Genomic DNA, 20,704 nt, shown 5'->3' with positions numbered 1-20,704 from the left:
TCACATTGATTTTTTTATAATTGGATTTTATTACTCATGTTTGCACATAATTATATGTTATTTTCTGATGACTGAGATCACCGCTCCTTCCTGAGAATGTATATATACGCAGTTAAATTTGAGACGATCCTGCCATGTTATGTGCTCCCATTCACAAAGCATACCAAAACATAGTTTTATTGCTTTAAATGCATGGCAACATAGAAAAGGGGGCCACACTCAGGGAAGGGGTTTTTAAAAGTTCATTAGCATACAAAGCCCCCCTTGTTAACCCTTATTAGGTCAGACAGCCCTGTACATCTTGTTTTACAAGTTATATAACTTGTATAATATCTGCAAGCACAGCGGTACAGACAAGTTAAATTATAGCAAACACAGCTACCCAGGTTCCTTATAAACATTCTAAAGAAAGGAAGAACCAAGTAGGTTTTTTTTTTGGGAAAAAGCGTGTAAAAATGCAGTTTTTAAATATTAAAGTTCTGCTATGTGAATGGCAACCTGTAACAAATATAATGTTGGGGTTTTTTTCCAATTTGGCTGCAAAATTGACCAATTTAGCAACCTAAAATTCAAATCATATCAAAATCATAAATATTACAGAGTGTTCTATTGGAAATTTCCATCCAATTGCAATGACTTGACGTAGCAGCATTACTTTTTATGTTTGTATGACCCCATTTTGGTACTTGGCAACATGTACTAATAAGCAGCATGGTTCATTCACCTCTGTGTTTTTTATGTTACACCCATATTTTGTCCCAATACAAGTCCCATCTGCCACTACACGCAAAGGTACTTGTAGATCTCAATTCAGAACAAGTGTGGTGACATCACTACACTTGGAATTTAAAGGGTTCCTTCTTCCATGCCCTTAATGGTAGGTTCATACCTGGGGCTGGTGTTTCAGTCATTCACATTATGTTTTATGGGTCATTTTTTTATAATGTTTTTATTCCTTTTAGAAACACATGGACCGGCTCTCCAGATTCAGTTGATTATGTAGACTCAGATAATGGTAAGTGGTGATGAATGATCCTTTCTGTATGCAAACCAAAAGACCACCTGTTGAAATATTTATGGAGAAATTATTTAAACAGGGCAGTGGGACATTGAGTCTTTATTGATACTATCTGTAGGTCTGTAGAATAACCCACTTAATTGTCAGATGGCATGGTGATGTTTAAAAAAGTCCAGTTTGGCAGCTTCACCATCCTACTCACAAAACCAAACACAATACTAACTTATGAGTGTGCATATTCTCATGAAAAGGAGACATTTCTGCTGTCTATCTTCCCTTTTGGGGGTTTCCTCCTTTACTACCCATTTGATGGGAGTCGAAGAGGAAGTTCTGCTTGTTTGTCTCATCTTCGTTTTGGCACTTTTGTTTGTGGGGGGACCTGATTTTGGCAGGTACCCGCTTCCGCTTCCATTTGGATTGCTGTGGAGATCTGAGCATATGTCCGGCCCCCTCTTCTTCCCCTGCAGCCTTCTGGGACATGTCACAGGTCCCAAAAAGCTGCAGAACCATTCACAAAGAGTTGTGGGAACCTGGCTGTGAAGCCACAAGCAGTGGGAACCGGCTTCCCAAAGTAAACATGCTGGTGCCTGTACCCGAAGACCCCCAAATACACGGCTCAGGTGAGGACACAGCTGGATCGTTGGACAGGTAAGTGTCCCATTATTAAAAGTCAGCAGCTACAGTAATTGTAGCTGCTAACTTTTAATTTTTTGTTTTCAGTGTGAAGAACCGCTTTACATTTTAACGATAATATTGTCATCTAATAGACAAAGTACTATCATCAAGTAACTCTTGTATAACTCTTTTTGGAGTTTCAGTATTACATGTGTACCTTTTTAACCACTTCAGCTCCAGAAATTTTACCCCCTTATGACCAGGCCATTTTTTTTGTGATACGGTACTGCATTGCTTTAACTGGCAATTGCGCAGTCGTGTGAAGTTGTACCCAAATAAAATTGATGTCCTTTGTCCCACAAATAGGCCTTTCTTTTGGTGGTATTTTATCACCTCTGCGCTTTCTATTTTTTGTGCTATAAACAAAAAAAGATTTTGGAAAATAAAAAAGTTTTTTACTTTCTGGTATAAAACCTATCCAATAAAACATTTAAAAAAATCTAGTTCAGCAGTGTATGCCAATTTGTGTTCTGCTACATATTTTTGGTAAAAAAAAATTCCAAAAAATGTATATGGATTGGTTTGCGCAAAATTTAAAGCATCTACAAACTATGGTATAGATTTATGGACTTTGTATTTTTTTTATTGTTTTAATCAGAAATGGCGGCGATCAGTGATTTTTTTTTTTTGCGGGACTGTGACATTGCGACAGGCAAATCTGACACGAAGTGCCACTTTTTGGGGACCAGTGACACCAATACAGTGATCAGTGCTAAAAAAAGAAATGCACTGTCACTGTATAAATGAAACTGGCAGGGAAGGGGTTAACATCGGGGGAGGTCAAAGAGTTAAATGTGCTCCTAGGGAGTGCTTTTCTAACTGTGTGTGGGGGGGGGGGGGGTGAACTGACTGCAGGAAGAGAGATCTGTGTTCCTGATTATTAGGAACACAAGATCTCTGTCTTCCTGTCTGACAGGAGTATGGTCTGCCTTGTTTACATAGGCAGACTGCCTTTCTGTCATAATTCTGAACAATCGCTGGTGGCCATCGCAGCTGCCGGACTCGCTGATTGGCTCCCGCTGGTGGCCATCGCAGCTGGAGCGCGCCTGCTGAGCCTTTGTAAAAAAATCACGTACAGGTATGTGATTTTGCGCTTAAGGGCCACTCTGCTGAAGTAAATGTAGGTGGGGCGGTCCTTAAATGGTTATTGTAATCAAAATGCAAGGTGCACTTTTCAATAGGACATCCTGCAGATTATAGTTTTTTATAAAATCCCATCAATTTTAAGCCAAAGTGAGCAGAGAAAGTGCAAATAGAGATCACACAAATACATACAAGTATAGCATTTATTAAACGTAATGACCAATACAGAAAGTATTAAAAAATAGAACAAGAATATTTCACTAAACATTCGGTTTCTGCTATGGGTCCCCCCATTAAATGGCATGGCTCCATGGATCAGGACAGATGTATGCATAATGCAGTTCTGAGATGAGACAAGACCTACAAGTTCTAGCTGTAGTATATAGGTCTTGTGTACATGAAATGGTCAACCCCCCCCCCCCCCCCCCGCCCTCACTGCAAGCAATCTGACCTTCTAAGGTATAGGGCACATTCCCGAATGGAGAGTGGGGTGGCTTCTGTAGGTAGTCAGTTTACAATCCCTTTCCTTTGGTATGAGTCCTCTATAGCAGTGGTCCTCAACCCTGGTCCTCAGGGCCCACTAACAGGCCAGGTTTGCAAGATAACTGAAATACATCCCAGGTGAAATAATTTGCTGCTCAGTGATTGCAGTACTCTAGTCTGCATCTCCCCAAGGTAATACTTAAAATCTGGCCTGTTAGTGGGCCCTGAGGACCGGAGTTGAGGACCACTGCTCTAAAGTAACCAGACTTTAAGTACCTTCTCCTAATCGATATACAGCTGTCACATGAGCCTGCTCTTTCCCAGCCTGTCTGCAGGGAAACCTAAGCAGGAGGAGCTTCTAGTCCCCTGTTGCTGGTCAAATGTTCAAATTAAAAATAAAAACAGCCTTTGAAATAGAGTAAAAATAAAATCAATAAGCGGTTTTAAATTGGCATAAAAATATATATATTTTATAAATCTAATCTTTATTATTTTGTGGAAATACCATGATGTAGGCAGATTTCTGCTAGTCAAAGGCATAACTCCCCTCCAGCCTGTGTCTTAGAATAAGAGGGAGGTGATTCCTTCATTAATCTACATGTAGCTATCTGCCCCTATTGTGTTTAGCTGATTAGTGGGCATGAAGGAGGGTAGTGGGCTGTCATTTACCACTGTGTATACGCCCACATGTGTGACTTTATAGTCACATTGGCTGCTCTGATGCGATAGGGAGGAAATGCTCAGCGTAAAGACTCACTGAAAACTGAGCATGTGCAGAGTTGCCACTACAGCTGTAAAATCCCTAGCTGAATAGGGGACATGAACAGAAATGGAGATAGAGATAGGGAGCAGCAGGATCAACCAAATGTTTTGCCGAATACAGAAAACAAATCTCATAGTGACTGACAGAGTATTAACAGCATGTAATACACCATTTGATAGTTTTTTATAATGTGGGTTTTGTGACACTTTTTAAAAAGCTCTGTACTGTAAGCCCTAAATAGAGATAGAATTGCAAGCAAGATGGATATTAATTTTAATTGGTCTCAGGCTGTATAAAAAAGTATAGGCTTAGCTTTACGAACTCATAACCTCATTTTTTTTGGCAGAATTTCCCATTCAATTCCGTTTCTCAAAATTGTAGGCATTCTGTGGGGCTTATAATAAAGTATGAGTTTATTATACAGTTTATATTATGCAGTATGAGTTTATTATACAGTTTACCAAATACTTTTAGGTATGTTTTTAGTTTTTTTTTTTTGCAAAGCTGGAGATTTAGAATCAAGAATTGCTGCTTATATTGATCAGATCATTATACTACCTGCTTTTGAAGTATAGGATGCAAAGAAGATTTTAACAAATGTAATCATCTGCAAGTGTTCAGTAAATCTGCAGAACATTTCTGGTGTTGGCTGGACTCCAAAATTTTACAAATGTTAGGAACCGCTGGTTTTCTGCTCTGGTTTCTGTCTTCACATTAACCACTTGCCGACCGCTCACTGTGCTGCTGCTACAGCACAGCGCCTCCCCTGGGTCCAGCGACATGGACCTACATCACTGAACTCCTAGTGGTCTTGTGCTGCCGGAGGCTCGCTCCCGCTGTGTTTGGACACAGCAGGAGTCAGGCCGGAGGAGGAGAGGTGGCGATTGCCGCCTCTCTTCCCCGATTGTTGGGGAAAGTGTGTAAACAAAGCAGGCGGATCTTCTGTGTGACAGGCAGGGGGAGATCACAGGATTCAGCATAGCTGAACCTGCGATCTCTATCTGTGTCACAGAACCCCCTCCCCCCACACACGTCAGTAAGCATGAGGCATACATTTAACCCCTTGATGACCTACAGTGTTACATCACGCAAAAAGGAATGACCGCACTTCCGATGAAATTCAGAAAAAGGAGTGTCTTTATTCCACATCAATCAAATGGCAAATACAGGTACACACTGTGAGTGCAGGACAAAAACGGTAGACCTACAGTGTTAACCCCTTCCCTTCCAGTGTCAATATTACAGTAACAGTGCATATTTATAGCACTGATTACTGTAATAATGTCACTGGTCCCCCCCAAAAGTGTCAAATGTCAGTTAGGGGTCCAATCTGTCCGCCGCAATGTCACAGTCCCACAAAAAATCGCAGATCGCCGCCATTACTAGAAAAAAAATAAAAAAAACAATAAAAATGACATAAATCTTTCTCGTAGTCAGTAAACGCGATAACTTTTGCGCAAACTAATCAAAATATGCTTATTGCGATTTTTTTTTTTTTTTTTTTTTTTTTTTTTTACCAAAAATATGTAGCAGAAAACAAATTTGCCTAAAATGTTAAAAATTTTTGATTTTTAAATGATTTTTTTTCTGGGAATGTTCTTTATCAGAATGTGAAAAATATATATTTTTTTTAAATTGTCGCTTTTTTTCCAAAAATTAAAAATCACACAGGTGATCAAATACCACCAAAAGAAAGCTCTATTTGTGGAGGAAAAAAAAGACGTAATTTTCATTTGAGTACAGCGTTTCACGACCGTGCAATCGTCCGTTAAAATAACGCAGTGCCGAATCGCAAAATATGGCCTGGAAGGGGGTAAAATCTTCCGGTCTTAAAGTAGATAAAAATTTGCTCATTGAGAATTTTTTTGTGAAAGACATGTAGCTAAATACATTTTGGCCTAAATATTTGACAAAAATTTAATATATTGGATATTTAACAGTCAAAGTAGAAAATGTCAATTTTTCACAAAGTTTTTGCTATTTTTTTATTATCGCAAAAAATAAAAAGCGCAGAGGTGATCAAATACCACCAAAAGAAAGCTCTGTTTGTGTGAAAAAAAGGACATAAATTTTGTTTGGGTACAGCATTGCATGACCGCGCAATTGTCAGTTAGTCGCGCAGTGCCAAGTTGAAAAAAGTGGCCTGGCCATTGAGCAGCAAAATCTTCCGGGGCTAAAGTGGTTAAAAAGGCAAAATGCAAAGAAACTGCAAAAAGAGACCACATCAGGCATTATTTACATTTGTATTCTACTGTTTGTTCCAGATAGAACATGTTCCTGGCTTATGATCTAAGAAAGGGCCCCAAGCCTATTTCATGCTGCAATTGCATTGTATATGGTATAATATAATTCAGGCATTGAAGCCAGATCTGTCTTCTCTTATTCCAGAGTGTCTCACACCTGGGATTTCAAATTTTGTGTTTTAAGTTTTAAATCATCCATCACATTTGTGTTTTTCACGACTTTGTTCCTAAATTGGAAGCTGATTCTTTTCTTGTGTGTGTTACAACTGCTGATTTTGGGCAGAATCACATTCCGTGCTTGTTAGAGTTAGCAATTCAGTTTGTTGTATTTTATTTTAGGGACTTGTCTTGTTCTTTTAATGTACTTATGATTAAACAGTTTTTTTTTTTTTTTTCAAAGTTCGCTATACAAACAGGTTTAAGTTTTGCTGATAACCAACATTTATATACACTGCTCAAAAAAATTAAAGGAACACTTTCTAATGATAATGTAGCTTCAAGTCAATTAAACTCCTAGAATATTGATCTGGCCATTTAGTTAGCAGAGAGGGTTTCTAATCAGTTTCAGCTGCATTGGTGTTAATTAAATTAACAGATGCACTAGATGGGCAACAATGAGGTAACCTCCAAACAGGAATGATTTTACAGGTGAAGGCCACTGACATTTTTTTATCTACTCATTTTTTCTGACTGTTTTTCACTAGTTTTGCATTTGGCTAGTGTCGGCGTCACTACTGGTAGCATGAGGCAATACCCAGAGCTCATTTTCTATGTCCTGGTTGAACCCAAAGCTTCCTCTGTGTCCTATCTAAACCCAGAACACACAGTCGTCTCTTTGTCCCTTTTGTTTCTATAAATTAATGATTTATTGTACTGTGATATTGTGGCTGTAAAAGTTGTATCCAGGTGAAGGCCACTGACATTTTTTTACCTACTCATTTTTTCGGACTGTTTTTCACTAGTTTTGCGTTTGGCTAGGGTCAGTGTCACTACTGGTAGCATGAGGCAATACCCGGACCCTATAGAGGTTGCACAGGCAGTCCAACTCCTCCAGAATGGCACATCCATATGTGCCCTTGCCGGAGGGTTTGCTGTGGGTCTCGAGCAGAAAGAAGATTCTAGGAGAGCTGGACAGGGCCAAAGAAGGTTAATCCCCATCCGAAGGACCGGTATCTGCTCCTATGTGCAAGGAGGAATAGGATGAGCACTGCCAGAGCCTTACAAAATGGCCTCTAGCAGTCCACTGGTGTGAATGTCTGACCAAATAATCAGAAAAAAATTTCATGAGGGTGGCCTGAGGACCCGATGTTCTCTAGTGGGCCCTGTGCTTACTGCACGGCACTGTGGAGTTCGATTGGCATTTGCCATTGAACACCAGAATTGGCAGGTCTGCCACTGGTGCCTTGTGCTTTTCACAGATGATAGCAGATTCACCTTGAGCACATGTGATGGATGTGAAAGGGTCTGGAGAAGCCATCGTTATGCTGCCTGTAACATCAGCTTGACCGGTTTGGTGGTGGGTCAGTGATGGTCTGGGGGGAGGCATATCCATAGAGGGACGCACAGACCGCTACAGGCTACACAATCGCACCCTGGCTGCCAATATGGTATCGGGATGAACTCCTTGGACCCATTGTCAGACCCTACGCTGGTGCAGTGGGTCCTGAATTTCTCCTGATGCATGAAAATTCCTGGCCTTATGTGGTTAGAGTATGCAGCCAGTTTCTGGAGGATGAAAGAATTGACACCTATGAATGGCCCCAATGCTCGTCTGACGTAATCCAATAGAACATCTCTGAGATATTTTGTTTTGGTCCATCCAACGCCGCCAGGTTGCACATCAGTCTGTTCAGAAGCTCAGTGATGCCCTGATCTAGATCTGGGAGGAAATACCCCAGGACACCATCCGTGGTCTCATTAGGAGCATGCTTTGACATGGTCAGGCATACATACAAGCACATGGTGGCCATACTATTTTGAGTCGCTGCATTGAAATGTCAGCAAAATGAACTAGCCTGCTGCATCATTTTCACTTTGATTTTCGGGGTGTCTTTGAATTCAGCCCTCTGTAGGTTGAACATTTTAATTTCCATCAAATGATGTGGCATCCTTTCATTCCTAATGCATTATTACCCAGTCCATATCGGTATAGACATCAAGCATGATCTTTTTCCCCATTGAGATCTTATGTGTTTTCAAAGTGTTCCTTAATTTTTTTGAGCATTGTATTTTACTTCTGTAGATGTTTGCTTGAATATTTTAAATAAGAAAATGCAAGGGACCTTTTTCAGAAGGATGAATGGCTATTTTAATCTTTATTGTTAGACAGCAACAGGGGTTTTGGCACTACATGGACAGCAGGTGATTCACAGCAAAGACCAAGCAAGGAAGTCTCTGCAGAGCTGGAAAGGCAGAAAATCATTCACGAAATGAGGAAGAAAACCAATCTGAACAATGACAACAGTTGGATCCGGCAACGTAGCTCTAGCATCACAAAAGACACGTCATCAGTTCCAAATTTTATGAGAAGGTATGCAGTAGCTTAAGAATAGAAAATAAAAAAGCTAGCCATAGATGTCTGAAGGTAATCAGACATACTCTCAAAGTTTACCTGAGGATGCATGTTTGATAGTGCAGACATATGGGGAGTGCAGATGCCTCAGGCATGGAACACAGAATGTGTATGTTGCAGTTTGATGGCATCCATAAACGGTATACATAGTAGCACATTTTTTGTCAAACTGTGTTTGCTTAGAATATAATCTAATTGTTATGGGATATTTTATTAGTTCCATTTGAAAGTTCCACCAGCACATGTTGAGTGCTACACAGGTGGCAAATACATTTTAGTAAAATATTCTTTAATCCACCTGTGTATGTGTGAGGTTATCTGCAACTAACACTCTTGCTGAATCTAGTGGACTAGTTTGGACAAGTTTGGAAAACACTAGAATAGAGTGTTAGCTTCTAGGTTAGTGACTCCACTGGATTTTATAAGATTATATTATACAGAGTGGTGCTATTTTTTCTTTTGCAGAGGTGAGTCATTGGATAATCTAGACTCCAACTCAGGTTCCCAAAGACCATTGTCTTGGACAAATCATTCATCTTCATACAACTCTTTGTCATCCAGTCAAGATTTTAGTCACCCTTCTCAAGTTGTTCCCACATCTAACCGCACTTACCTACGTGAAACAACCACCAGTCTCCCAGGGTCTTCCTTAGGATCTGTGCGGAGTGCTTCCCTTTCCCAGACATCCATGTCCTCTACTTTACCTCACAATCAATCTACAACACAGACATCTGCTCAGCAGCGCAACAAGTAAGAACAACTTTTAATCTATTTGTGTTGTAGTAACAAATTAACTTTTTGTTTTGAATTTTGTTTTTTTTAGCTGTATTTCTTCTGTGACTATGGGAAAATTTACCAGGAATCCGGACTGTGAAGCTTTGAAAGTTTCTCTGTAGCTTAATTCATATCCAGTACATCCACTGTGAGAATTATTATTAGGTGATCCATCTTATGTGGGTTTAGTGGCTTTATATTGGTGAAAGCACAAAAAAGCATTGCACGTCTTTTGATAAATTTGTTTAAGCTGCAATTTATGCTAGGTAAGGGCTTGATTACCTTGGTATGGTCTTCGTGAATGTCCAGGATTTTACTAAAGCTAAACATTTGCTTACCTTTTTGCTGACCTGTTACCTTACGGTGGTTTCTGATTTTGCAGTGACTGAACAAAATGTGTCCAGAAGATTTGCCTGCTTTGTTTTTGTTTCATTTAATATAACTGAGTCATTAAACTAATGTTTTCCTTAAGATTTAACAGTTACACTATAATTATATTGAATTTTGCATGATTGATGACTAAATATGTCTTTATTCCTCGTGTCATCAGATGGTGCTTCAGAGTTCGCCATTGTGTTCTAATGCTGCTTGTCCACAAAGGAACCAGTTGTTTGTTCTTCTTTTGACTTTTACATTCCAGTACATGCTCCGGGATTAAAACAAGGACTGAGTTATTTTCTTATTCTGCATCTAGGTCAGTGAGCGGGAAGAAATTGTGCTCTTACTGTAATAACAGTTTGGGCAAAGGAGCTGCCATGATCATCGAATCTCTTGGTCTTTGTTTTCATTTACATTGTTTTAAGGTGAGACTATGAAGAGATTTCAGCCGATCCTCAGCCAGCTTAACTAATCCACATCTCTGTTGGTACTAATATTAATCCTGTGCATGTTGGAAGGTCTTCAATGGAAAAGCTTGTAAATTACATACCATTTATATTTCAACCTTTTTGTCAGTAGTATTGTAAGAAGGCTTTAGATGTATCTCTAGGCAAAACATTTTTGACTTTTTCTCCCTGGGGAAAAAAAGTCAGTTTCCTGGCTGCGGTGCTGATGCACTGGATTCAGTCGTTTCTGAGGTTCAGGCCTGATCAAGTATGCAGATTAGAGCACTGCCTTCATTTTGACTTCTTGATCTATGTTTGCTCCAGGTCAGTGTCTAACTGTTTGGGGATGGACTCTTTTCTATTTCAGCATGGCACAAAGCCAGGTCCATAAAGCAATGGTTTCTATTGTAGATGAAGCTGAGTGGCCTACAAAGAACCATGGCCTCAACCCTACTGAACACCTTCAGGATGAACTGAAATTCTGATTGTAGGCCATATTCTCTTATTCATCATCAGTACCTAACATCACAAATTTTCTTTTTGATCAATGCCCATAACTTCCACACCATAAATGGCCACAGATATTCCATAATCTTGTGGCAAGCCTTCCCAGTAGAGTGGGGTTTGTTAAAGGAAGTTTGACTTCAAACCTTTAGCCATATTTAGGTCTGTGAAAAAGTTGCTTTTACTCAGATCTATAAATGTTCAAAATCTAGGGTGAATTTTGTGTAAATATTGAGTGCAAATATTAAGAAATAGACCCTAAAATGTGTTTAGGAGTTTGAAAACTATATAGTTATTCCCACCATCTAATCAATTTTATACACCACAAATGATGCCTTAAAAAATGTATTACATTGTTTCCAACAGCTGCAAATTGCTAAATATAGGAATCTTATTTTTTAAAAAAAAGGCGGTCTTCAAAAACTATATTTCTGAAGGTTCTAAGTTTGTTTTCAGGAAAAGTACTTAAATGTGCAATCAGACTTTCTATTGGAGAAATTGTTCATAAAAATATAGTCAACTGTTCTATATTTTTAGTTGTCATTTTCCCAGAACTGGCCCTTATGCTCTGCTATAAAGGGAAGCTAGAGAGGTGTGACCACACACACACATCTTTTAAATCTAAATACTGGTCAGATGACTATTTGGTAAAGCTTTATAACATGCAAGAAATACTTGTTGAAGGCCAAACATTCCATAAAAAGGCAGATATTTTAAAGTGATTGTAAATTTTTGCTTTTTTTTAAAGTAACAAATATACTTACCTGCTCTGTGAAATTGGTTTTGCAAAGAGTGGCCCCGATCGTCCACTTTTCGGGTCCCTCTTCAGTGTTGCTAGCCCCTAACCTCCATTTGAGTGTCCCCACAGCAAGCAGCTTGCTATGGGGGCACCCGAGCTGCATCACAGCTAGCTCCCTGTCTCCATTCAGATACAGAGCTGTGATCCGGCCCTGCCCCCCCTCTCTCCTGATTGGCTGACTGACTTTGACTGCAGCACGAGCCAATCTCGCTGCGCTGCTGTCTCAGCTGTCTCATAAGTAGGGGAGTCCTGGGCGGCTGAGAAACACCTGCAACATCGCTGGATGGACGGGCTCAAGTAAGTATTAGGGGGGCTGAGGAGGGCTGCTGCATACAAGGTTTTTTATCTTCATGCATAGTATGCATGAAGATAAAAAAAAAAACACCTGCCTTTACAATCCCTTTAATGACTTAAAATGCTGATCTGTAGCTGGCCTCTCTGAGGGTGCAATAAAACCATGATAGCACAAATCTATTTGAATGTACATTTTCATCTACAGAATAGGAATAGATTTGTCTTTTGTTTACATTAATCAAGTCATTGTCATTACTCAGCTAAAATTATGCATCATTATCTTTTATACAAGCTTGGAATGGTCTTGAAAACCTAGTGTTTCAAGGAAATTGTCTGTGCCACATATGTTTAATTTGTGCCAAATCTCTGCTCTTTTTCTGGCACCGAGTGTCTGATATTCTGGCTTTGACATGATCACCTTTATATAATACACTAACAAAACCTAATTGCAATGCATGGCTGCCAGCTAATTCACTAATGATTTCAGTTGCTTTTCTACTTGGGTTTAGAGGTTTCTGGTTCTGCTGGATGTGTCTTCTAAACTGGAGTTGTGTGCAGAGCCCTCGCAGTGCTTATTGTGACCCTTTTTGTTTTTTTTAACAGTGTATTGCTTGTGACACTGACCTCGGAGGATCCCAATCTGGAGCAGAAGTTAGAATCAGGAATAATGACTTGTATTGCAACAGCTGCTACATTAAATTTAAATGTAAGTATGTGCAGTTTGTGTCATGTCCGTATAAAATAATCACTACAATTTCACTATTTGAACTGCCTTTATGCCTCAGTTTATGAAGCAAATAGTTGCTAAATAGCTTTATTATCAATATTCAAGATCATTTCTCTGTCACTCATTGACAGACGCAGGACTGATATCTTGATATCCGTAGGGTTATACTGCCCCCTACAGGAGTAGGACACTAGGCAGGAAAAAGTTCTGGCCACACCTATGGACAGTCCCAGGGGGTATACCCTCTCTCTCCCTGCATAGGATGTCAGTTTTTTTCTGCCTAGTCAGGAGTAAGGACCTAAGTTCCTTGCTGGGATCTCTGGTCCTGGCAAGCTTTTTTAGATCTTTTTTTTAGTTGGCTTTTTTCTCCAGTTGTTCCTGTGAGATCTTCAAGCAATTATGCCGGATCTGGGCGACGGGCTGGATGTTGAGATCCAGTGGTCCCCCCAGCCAGCCTACGAGCACATGCAGGCCCTAGCTCCGCGCTGGGTCGGCCGCGACATAGTCCCGCTGGACGGGGATTGACCCGCGGGTTAAACGTCCCGCCGAGTCGCATACGACCGGTCGACGGCCGAGTTGCAGCTTCTCCTTTGGCTGACAGCCCCCCCCCCCCACTGGGTGGCGAGGGGTTTTGTCTGGAGTGGCGCCCCCGCTCTGTTCCGGTATGGTGAGAAAATGTTTCCCCCCTGCTCCTCATGGCTGACTCTCGGGTGGACCCGGGCCCTTCCCTGGGACGGTCGGACCCACACTAATCTGGGTTCCCCTCTGTTCCCCTGTGCACCCTCCCGCTGTGGTATCCCTCTCCCCCCTCCCTTCCCCCCTACGGGGGGGGGTGTTTGTGTGTGTGTGGGGTGGCTAGCCGTTCATGCAAGCCGCTAAGGGGGTGGGGGGGGTCCCGAGTGCGGACGGCTGTTGTGCGGGGGGCTTCCTCCCTGGCTTCCCAGGGCCTACCTGCCGATCGATCGTCTGTTAGTAGATGTGGGGACCCCACTTCCCACCGCAGCACGTGGGGCTGCCATTTGTTTGGAGTCCCTCATGTGGCTCATGGTGGTGGCCATCTTGGTGAAGGTCACTCCACAGGACTTCCTTGTCATGTAGACAACGCTGAGAGCAGCCCTGTTGGACTCTGGTGCATTGTGTGGTGAGCCTTTTGGGGGTCTCTCTCTCTCTCTGCGGGGGTCTCGAGGCACACTGTCTCATTGAGGGGCTCTGTAGTGCTGGGTGACATTTCTAAAAAAAAAAAGAAAAAAAAAATTTTTTTTTAAATTTTTTTTCAATTTTGTCATACTTTGCTGACGGGTTCCCCTGGTGTTACCATGGACCCTGCTGCACATGTCACCACCTGATCCCCTCGAGGTGGCCGCAGGCCTCTCTGATTCTCCGCTCACCATTGATGCGCTTCGGCGGTCCTGGAGTAATTTGTGTCCCGGGTGGAGGTGGCCTGTCAGGGACGGGGGGCTAAAAAGTGACCCCCGCCTACCCCTGTCTTGTCTGATGCCTCAGATTCTGATCCTGAGCCAGTCGCTGCTGCTGCGGGTTCCTCCTCTGGGGCTGCTGTCTTGCGCCCCGTCTCCTCTGATAGTGAGGATGACCTCTCTGCCTCCGCCATAGCGCAAGACAAGGCACTAGTGGACGCACTGATTGTGTCTGTCCGGGAGACCCTAAAACTGGAGGTTGCACCTGCGGATGCAGCTCATACGAAAGTTGCCTTTGGCACTCGCAAGCCCTCCAGGGTGGCGAAGGTGTTTCCCTTTCCCAAATGCTTTGACGATATCATTAAGAAGGAGTGGGTCCGTCCAAAACGACCCCCAGGGATGCTTAAATGGATTGCTAGGCGCTACCCGTTTGAAGAGTCCCTCCTTAAAAAATGGACGGTGCCACCGTCGGTGGATCCGCTGGTTTCCTACCATTGCTCTGGTTTCACAGACGTTGACGGAATGGGCCAAGCTGTTACGCCATGATCTGGAGGGGAGAAGTCTCCCCCCTGCCGTGGCGGAGTTGCTGGAGCAAATGGTGCATGGGCTACAGTTTGTGACGCCGCACTGGACGTTGCTCCATTGCTGGGGCGTGTGTCAATCTCGACGGTGGTCCTCCGGCGCATGCTATGGTTGAAGTGCTGGTTGGAGGATCAGGCTTCCAGAAAAGCCTTGACTGATCTTTTCAGGGGGATCACCTGTTTGGTGCTACCTTGGATGAGATTATCAAGGATCTCACTGGGGGCAAGAGCACCTTTCTATCACAGGCTAATAAGGGTAAGGAACCTCGTCGCAGACAGGGACCTTCCTTTTCAGCTCACAAGAAGTTTTTTCGCTCTTCCGGGGCGGGCGACAAGGCGAAGCCCCTCCAAAGCCCCCCCCCGGGGGGTTTCAAGAGACCCTGGTCTGGTAAGCAAAAATATGGTCCTTCCAGACCTGAGGATAAGACCGCTTCAGCCTGAAGGTGCGCCCCCACCCATATCAGGGGTGGGGGGATGTCTTCGCCGGTTCCTGGACCCGTGGCTCTCCAGGATTCAAGACAAATGGGTTCACAAGGTCATACGGTCGGGATACAAGATCGAGTTTCAATCGCTTCCACCGGTGCGGTTCTTCCCTTCCAATATGCGACTGTCCCCGAATCGCCTAACGGCTCTGTTGGGGGCAGTGCAGGACTTGATGCAACAAGGAGTGGAGTCCATTCGCACAGTGGTGGCCTCCCTGCATCAGGGGGATTTTCTGGCGTCCATAGACTTCAAGGATGCCTATCTTCATGTTCCCATTTACGCAGGACACCAACGGTTTCTGTGCTTTGCTGTGGGAGAGGACCATTATCAGTTTGTGGCGTTACCCTTTGGTCTCGCTTCTGCTCCCCGGGTTTTCACAAAGGTTTTGGCCCCAGTTCTAGTGCTTTTGCAGCTGCGGGGCATATCGGTCCTGAGCTACCTGGACGACCTCCTCCTTGGTACGGAGTCTCCGCAGGCTCAGTTTCATACGCAGACTCTCCAAAAGGAGATTCTTCTCAAATGGAACCGGAATCCCGATTCCCTGGACAATCGGATCCGGCTGAGCGAGCGGACCAGGGAGTCTCTGGCTGCTCAAGGGCTCTAGTCCCTGGAAGAATCCAGGTGGCCGATAAATGTGTTGGAACTGAGAGCGATCAGGTTTTGTCTGGTTCACTGGATCGAGCATCTTCGGGGCTACCCGGTTCGGATTCAGTCGGACAATGCCACAACCGTGGCTTATGTCCATCACCAGGGGGGCACCAAGAGTATTCTGGCGGCTGTAGAAGTGGCCGGCATCCTTCATTGGGCGGAACGGTTTGTTCCAGCTCTCTCCGCAGTTCACATTCCGGGCATGGAAAATTGGCAGACGGACTTTCTCAGCCGTCAGACCTTGGATCAAGGGGAATGGTCTCTTCATCCAGAGGTGTTTCACCAGTTGTGCCTTCATTGGGGCACCCCGGACGTGGATCTGTTGGCATCTCGGCTCTACAGGAAGGTGCAGAGGTTTGCAGCCCGCTCCCGCGATCCTCGGGCGGACGCCGCAGGCGCGCTGGTTGCTCCGTGGGGGCAGTATCAGCTGCTGTATGCCTTTCCTCCTCTCAAGTTGCTGCCAAAACTTCTTTGCAGGATAGAGGCGGAGGGAATTCCAGTCATCCTTGTGGCTCCGGACTGGCCTCGTCGGGCCTGGTACGCCGACTTGGTCAGGCTGGTCGCGGACGCTCCTTGGCGACTTCCTCTCAGGGAGGATCTGCGGTCTCAGGGACCGATCTTCCATACTGCTTTACGATCGCTGGCTTTGATGGCTTGGCTGTTGACGCATGGAAGTCTTATATCGCGTGTGAGTCCCTCGGGGTTCCTCCATATTCTTACTCGGTGGCTCGGATATTGGCCTTCCTGCAACAGGGGGTTGAGCAGAAGCTGGCCTTGAGCACTAGCAAGGGTCCGGTTTCACCATTGGCGATCTTCTTCCAGAGGCCACTGGCTACTCATTCTTTGGTGCGGAACTTCATCCAGGGGGTGCGGCACCTGGTTCCTCCGGTGCGCGCGCCCTTGCCGCCCTGGGATCTTAATTTGGTGTTGTCGGTTCTCCAGAAACCTCCCTTTGAAAATATTAGGGAGATTCCCTTGCTTACCTTATCCCAGAAGGTGGCCTTTTTGGTGGCTATCACTTCTGCATGCAGGGTGTCGGAACTGGCTGCGTTGTCCTGTCGTTCCCCCTATCTGGTGGTTCATAGGGATAAGGTGGTTCTTCGTCCGAATCCATCCTTCCTAAGGTGGTTTCAGACTTTCACTTGAATGAGGATATTGTGTTACCTTCCCTGTGTCCTAAGCCCAGTCATCCTCGGGAGTTTGCGTTACACACCTTGGATGTGGTTCGGGCAATCAGGGTGTACTTGGCTACTACTGACTCTATTCGTAAGGCTGATTCACGTTTTGTGATCACGGATGGCCCTAGAAAGGGGTTGCCTGCGTCTGTCGCGACTATCTCCAGATGGATCAGACAGACGGTGGTGCAGGCTTATTCTATTAAGGGTCGGGTTCCTCCATTCCCTGTTAAGGCGCACTCTACTCGGGCTCTTAGTGCTTCCTGGGCCTTCCGCCATCAGGCGTCGGTGCTTCAGGTTTGCAAGGCGGCTACCTGGTCGTCGGTTCATACCTTTACAAAATTTTATAAGGTTGATGTGCTGGCATCGGCAGATGCCTCTTTTGGCCGCAAGGTTTTGCAGGCCGCTGTTTGAGGGGACCTTTGGTCTACCTCGGGGGTTTTGTTTTTTCAGGTGGGTCTCATCTGCTTAGTTCAATGAGTCCTCTGTTTTTCTGGTTGGCTCTGTTTTGGCCTTCTGGATTGGATTTTATTCCTATTATCCCACCCCTCATTTATGGCACTGCTTCGGGACGTCCCTACGGTTATCAAGATATCAGTCCTGCGTCTGTCAATGAGTGACAGAGAAAACTGGATTTTTGACTTGCCGTAAAATCCTTTTCTCTTAAGCTCATTGACAGACGCAGTACCCGCCCCTCTATTTTGAGTTGGGTTGGTATGAGTCTCTGACACTGCTTTGTTACATAACTGACATCCTATGCAGGGAGAGAGAGGGTATACCCCCTGGGACTGCCCATAGGTGTGGCCAGAACTTTTTTCCTGCCTAGTGTCCTACTCCTGTAGGGGGCAGTATAACCCTACGGATATCAAGATATCAGTCCTGCGTCTGTCAATGAGCTTAAGAGAAAAGGATTTTACGGTAAGTCAAAAATCCAGTTTAAAACTAACTTAATTACAGTATGCTTGTCCAATGTAATCTGAAATGCCAGTCCGTGCCCCAGAGGTTCAGGATGTTTGGCTTACCAGTAAGGCTAAACATTGTGGTGTGTAATCAGTTTAAAAATGACTTGATCCAAGGACCTTTAACAAATCCTTTTTAGCAGTACATAGTATGAGCAGCAGCCTAAATTATTTTTAATACAGCCTGTAATACAGTTTAATAAGTCGATCTTGGGTTTTTGCTTTAAATTGTGAATTACAAGTAGACCGCAATTTTAGTAACATGTGGATTCTTTTGGTAAATATTTCACTTGCTGCTCCAGGTGAGATCAGGCTCCCAATCTTTGAGAAAGTGCTGTGCATAGAGCAAAACATGTCAGAATAGAACCTGTTCCCATTGGCTATTTTAATAAATGGTTGAATCTTTTTTTTTTTGCATCTTGATATGTAGTATTCCTGTTGCTGGTACATTAAAATATGGACCCTTCAAAATAAGTGTCTCGCTACAATTTTATATTTGGGAGAAGAGGAGCACATTATTGCAATTCTTAGTTTAAATATGAGGAATATACACTCTTAAATTGTGTATCATGGCTATGTTAATGTCACTTGTGCATTATGCAATGATATTTGGAACTTTTTTTTAATTAACACAACCGTATATTAAAATCACCTATTTCCTTCTGTACCATAAGAAAGGAAATCTTGTATTGCAGCACTAAGCATAGCCACACATTTGGCTGCTGTATGCTCCTGGAGAATAAAAAGTTAAATAAATAAAAAAAATAGTACATAGATATTCAGTCTGAACAATCTCTTTTGGGTCTACCTTAAAAACTGTAGCGCAAGAGCCTTTCTGATTTGACACAAATTAAATAGATTATTTAAGTTTGCTCTCATATTGCAAAGGTTTTTTTTTTTGGTAAATCTGAAGGAAATTGTACAAAAGATGTTAAGGTTTTACATATAGATTGCCCTATAGGTCTTAAATCAGCTGTTGCTTGGGTTTTTGTTTTTTTCTGCAGGCTTTTTTTACCCACTTGAGAATTTTAAACACAGTAGATATGTTCTATAAACATTTTTGAGAGCTTATCTCCTACATTTAGCTTCTCTCCCCCATCACCATCATTCTCTCTAATGCAGCTTCTCATGTGTTCCTGGAAGCTCAGTAGCTGCTGTGTACTGAGGCATAAAATTCTCAGCTTTCTGGCAGATGGGGAGCTGCCAATGCAAAGTAATGGCCGTACATAGCCATGCATGGGTAGACGCCAGTGGCTTCCTAATTGGCGCTTATTTGCGTGTGCAGTGCTTCTCTGTGAATGCATATCTTTTGCATTTGGGGGAGAAACCCTGCATATGCGTGCATGGGTTAACACCAATGTAGAAGTCAGAGGGATTGTAAACCTCCGCACACAGGAGCTGCTAAGCCTAATGTGTCTAACACCTAAAATTATACATACAGATAGTTTGCAAGTGTCATTGAGTAATAGAGTGTAGCAATGTTGTGTTGCACTGAATTTACTATTTCATTCATAGGAAGATCAAAGATGTGACTTTTGATCTGCCTATGAGATTATTTCAAGAAACCTTACAAGTTTAGAAATGTTTAATAAAATGTATTTTTATATTATAGTACTCCTTATTACCCTTAATACTCTTTAACCAGCCCAAATTAACTCCTCCTTCAGCTTCCCCTCTTGGCTATTATTTTTCTGCTGATTTTTTTTTTTGTATGTTTTTAAGTAGGCATAAAAAAAAAAAAAAAAATGAATGTCTAACATGCATAGCATCATTTTTTTATTGCTTTAAATGGAACTTGTTAATGCATTTGGAGTAGCTAAACTACCTTGATGAAACCTATTTAAAGTAGAGGACTAAGTACATTGTGCATTTTCTTTATCAATAGCTGGGCAGCCCACCTCCATGTGATGGTCCCGTTACTGCAGAGCCACTTCTAGAAGAAGCTGAGGAGTACCAATTAGACGATGATGTAAATGTATAAGCACAAGCTGGATGTGTGCTTCGTGGTTTATATATGCTATCTGTAAGATATGACATTGCAGTTGCCTTTTATTCTTAAATTAGATTTTGTTGACATATTTATGAAAGGATAATCAAAGCTAAGGGGCGTGTTGTATTTTCAGTGTTCTGAAATCTCTTTGTAAAAAGTACGCTTTTATGTGTAATTTCCAAACATTTTTGTGCCCTTCTTTCATCTATTTCATTGCCAGTGTCTGAAGAGGGTATTCATTAAAATGCTATTTAACATGCAGTATCAAATTAAAAGTAGATGGCTGTCGCCACCTTTTGGCAATATATTTTCAAGAACAAAATAATACTGAAATGCATTTTTAATGTATTGTATGCACCTTGAGGTATATCACTATTTTGTGGTTATGTGTAGAAATGCTGCAAATTCTAATTAACTGACATTCAAATTTCTATGCAGGAATTGTGCCTTAACACTTGTTCCTTTTATTTTTTTTTTCCTTTGAAATTATTTGTTAAAAATGTTTATTTTCTAAACATGCTTTTCTGTATCTAAAAATATTTTCTGATTTACTTTTGTAAATAAAATTGTGGCTGCATTTGAATCAGATATCAGTTTATTTGCTTTATTTATTAAACAATTATTTGTGTTATGTAGAGGATAATGTCAATATAGGTTCTTCTCAAATCTTATCAAAATTTGTACCATTTTGCAA

The 20,704-nt window shown here is 42.5% G+C and overlaps 1 protein-coding gene across 1 annotated transcript in view; it reads left to right on the top strand.

Moving 5' to 3' along the window:
- Positions 1-20,344, top strand: part of LMO7 (LIM domain 7) — a 287,243-nt gene extending 266,899 nt beyond the window's left edge. The window contains exons 28-33 of the mRNA XM_082248131.1: positions 963-1,015; positions 8,591-8,795; positions 9,303-9,587; positions 10,306-10,414; positions 12,636-12,738; positions 19,906-20,344. Of these exons, the coding sequence (XP_082104257.1) occupies positions 963-1,015; positions 8,591-8,795; positions 9,303-9,587; positions 10,306-10,414; positions 12,636-12,738; positions 19,906-19,928 (778 nt within the window). The 3' untranslated portion in view covers positions 19,929-20,344. The remainder of the gene's footprint in view (positions 1-962; positions 1,016-8,590; positions 8,796-9,302; positions 9,588-10,305; positions 10,415-12,635; positions 12,739-19,905) is intronic.
- Positions 20,345-20,704: the final 360 nt, after the last annotated feature.

The sequence above is a fragment of the Pelophylax lessonae genome, assembly GCF_965119305.1.
Source record: "Pelophylax lessonae genome assembly, chromosome: 2".
NCBI classification, from domain to species: domain Eukaryota; kingdom Metazoa; phylum Chordata; class Amphibia; order Anura; family Ranidae; genus Pelophylax; species Pelophylax lessonae.
Note: the sequence above shows the minus strand (reverse complement) of the source record. Positions and strands in the feature narration are given on the sequence as shown.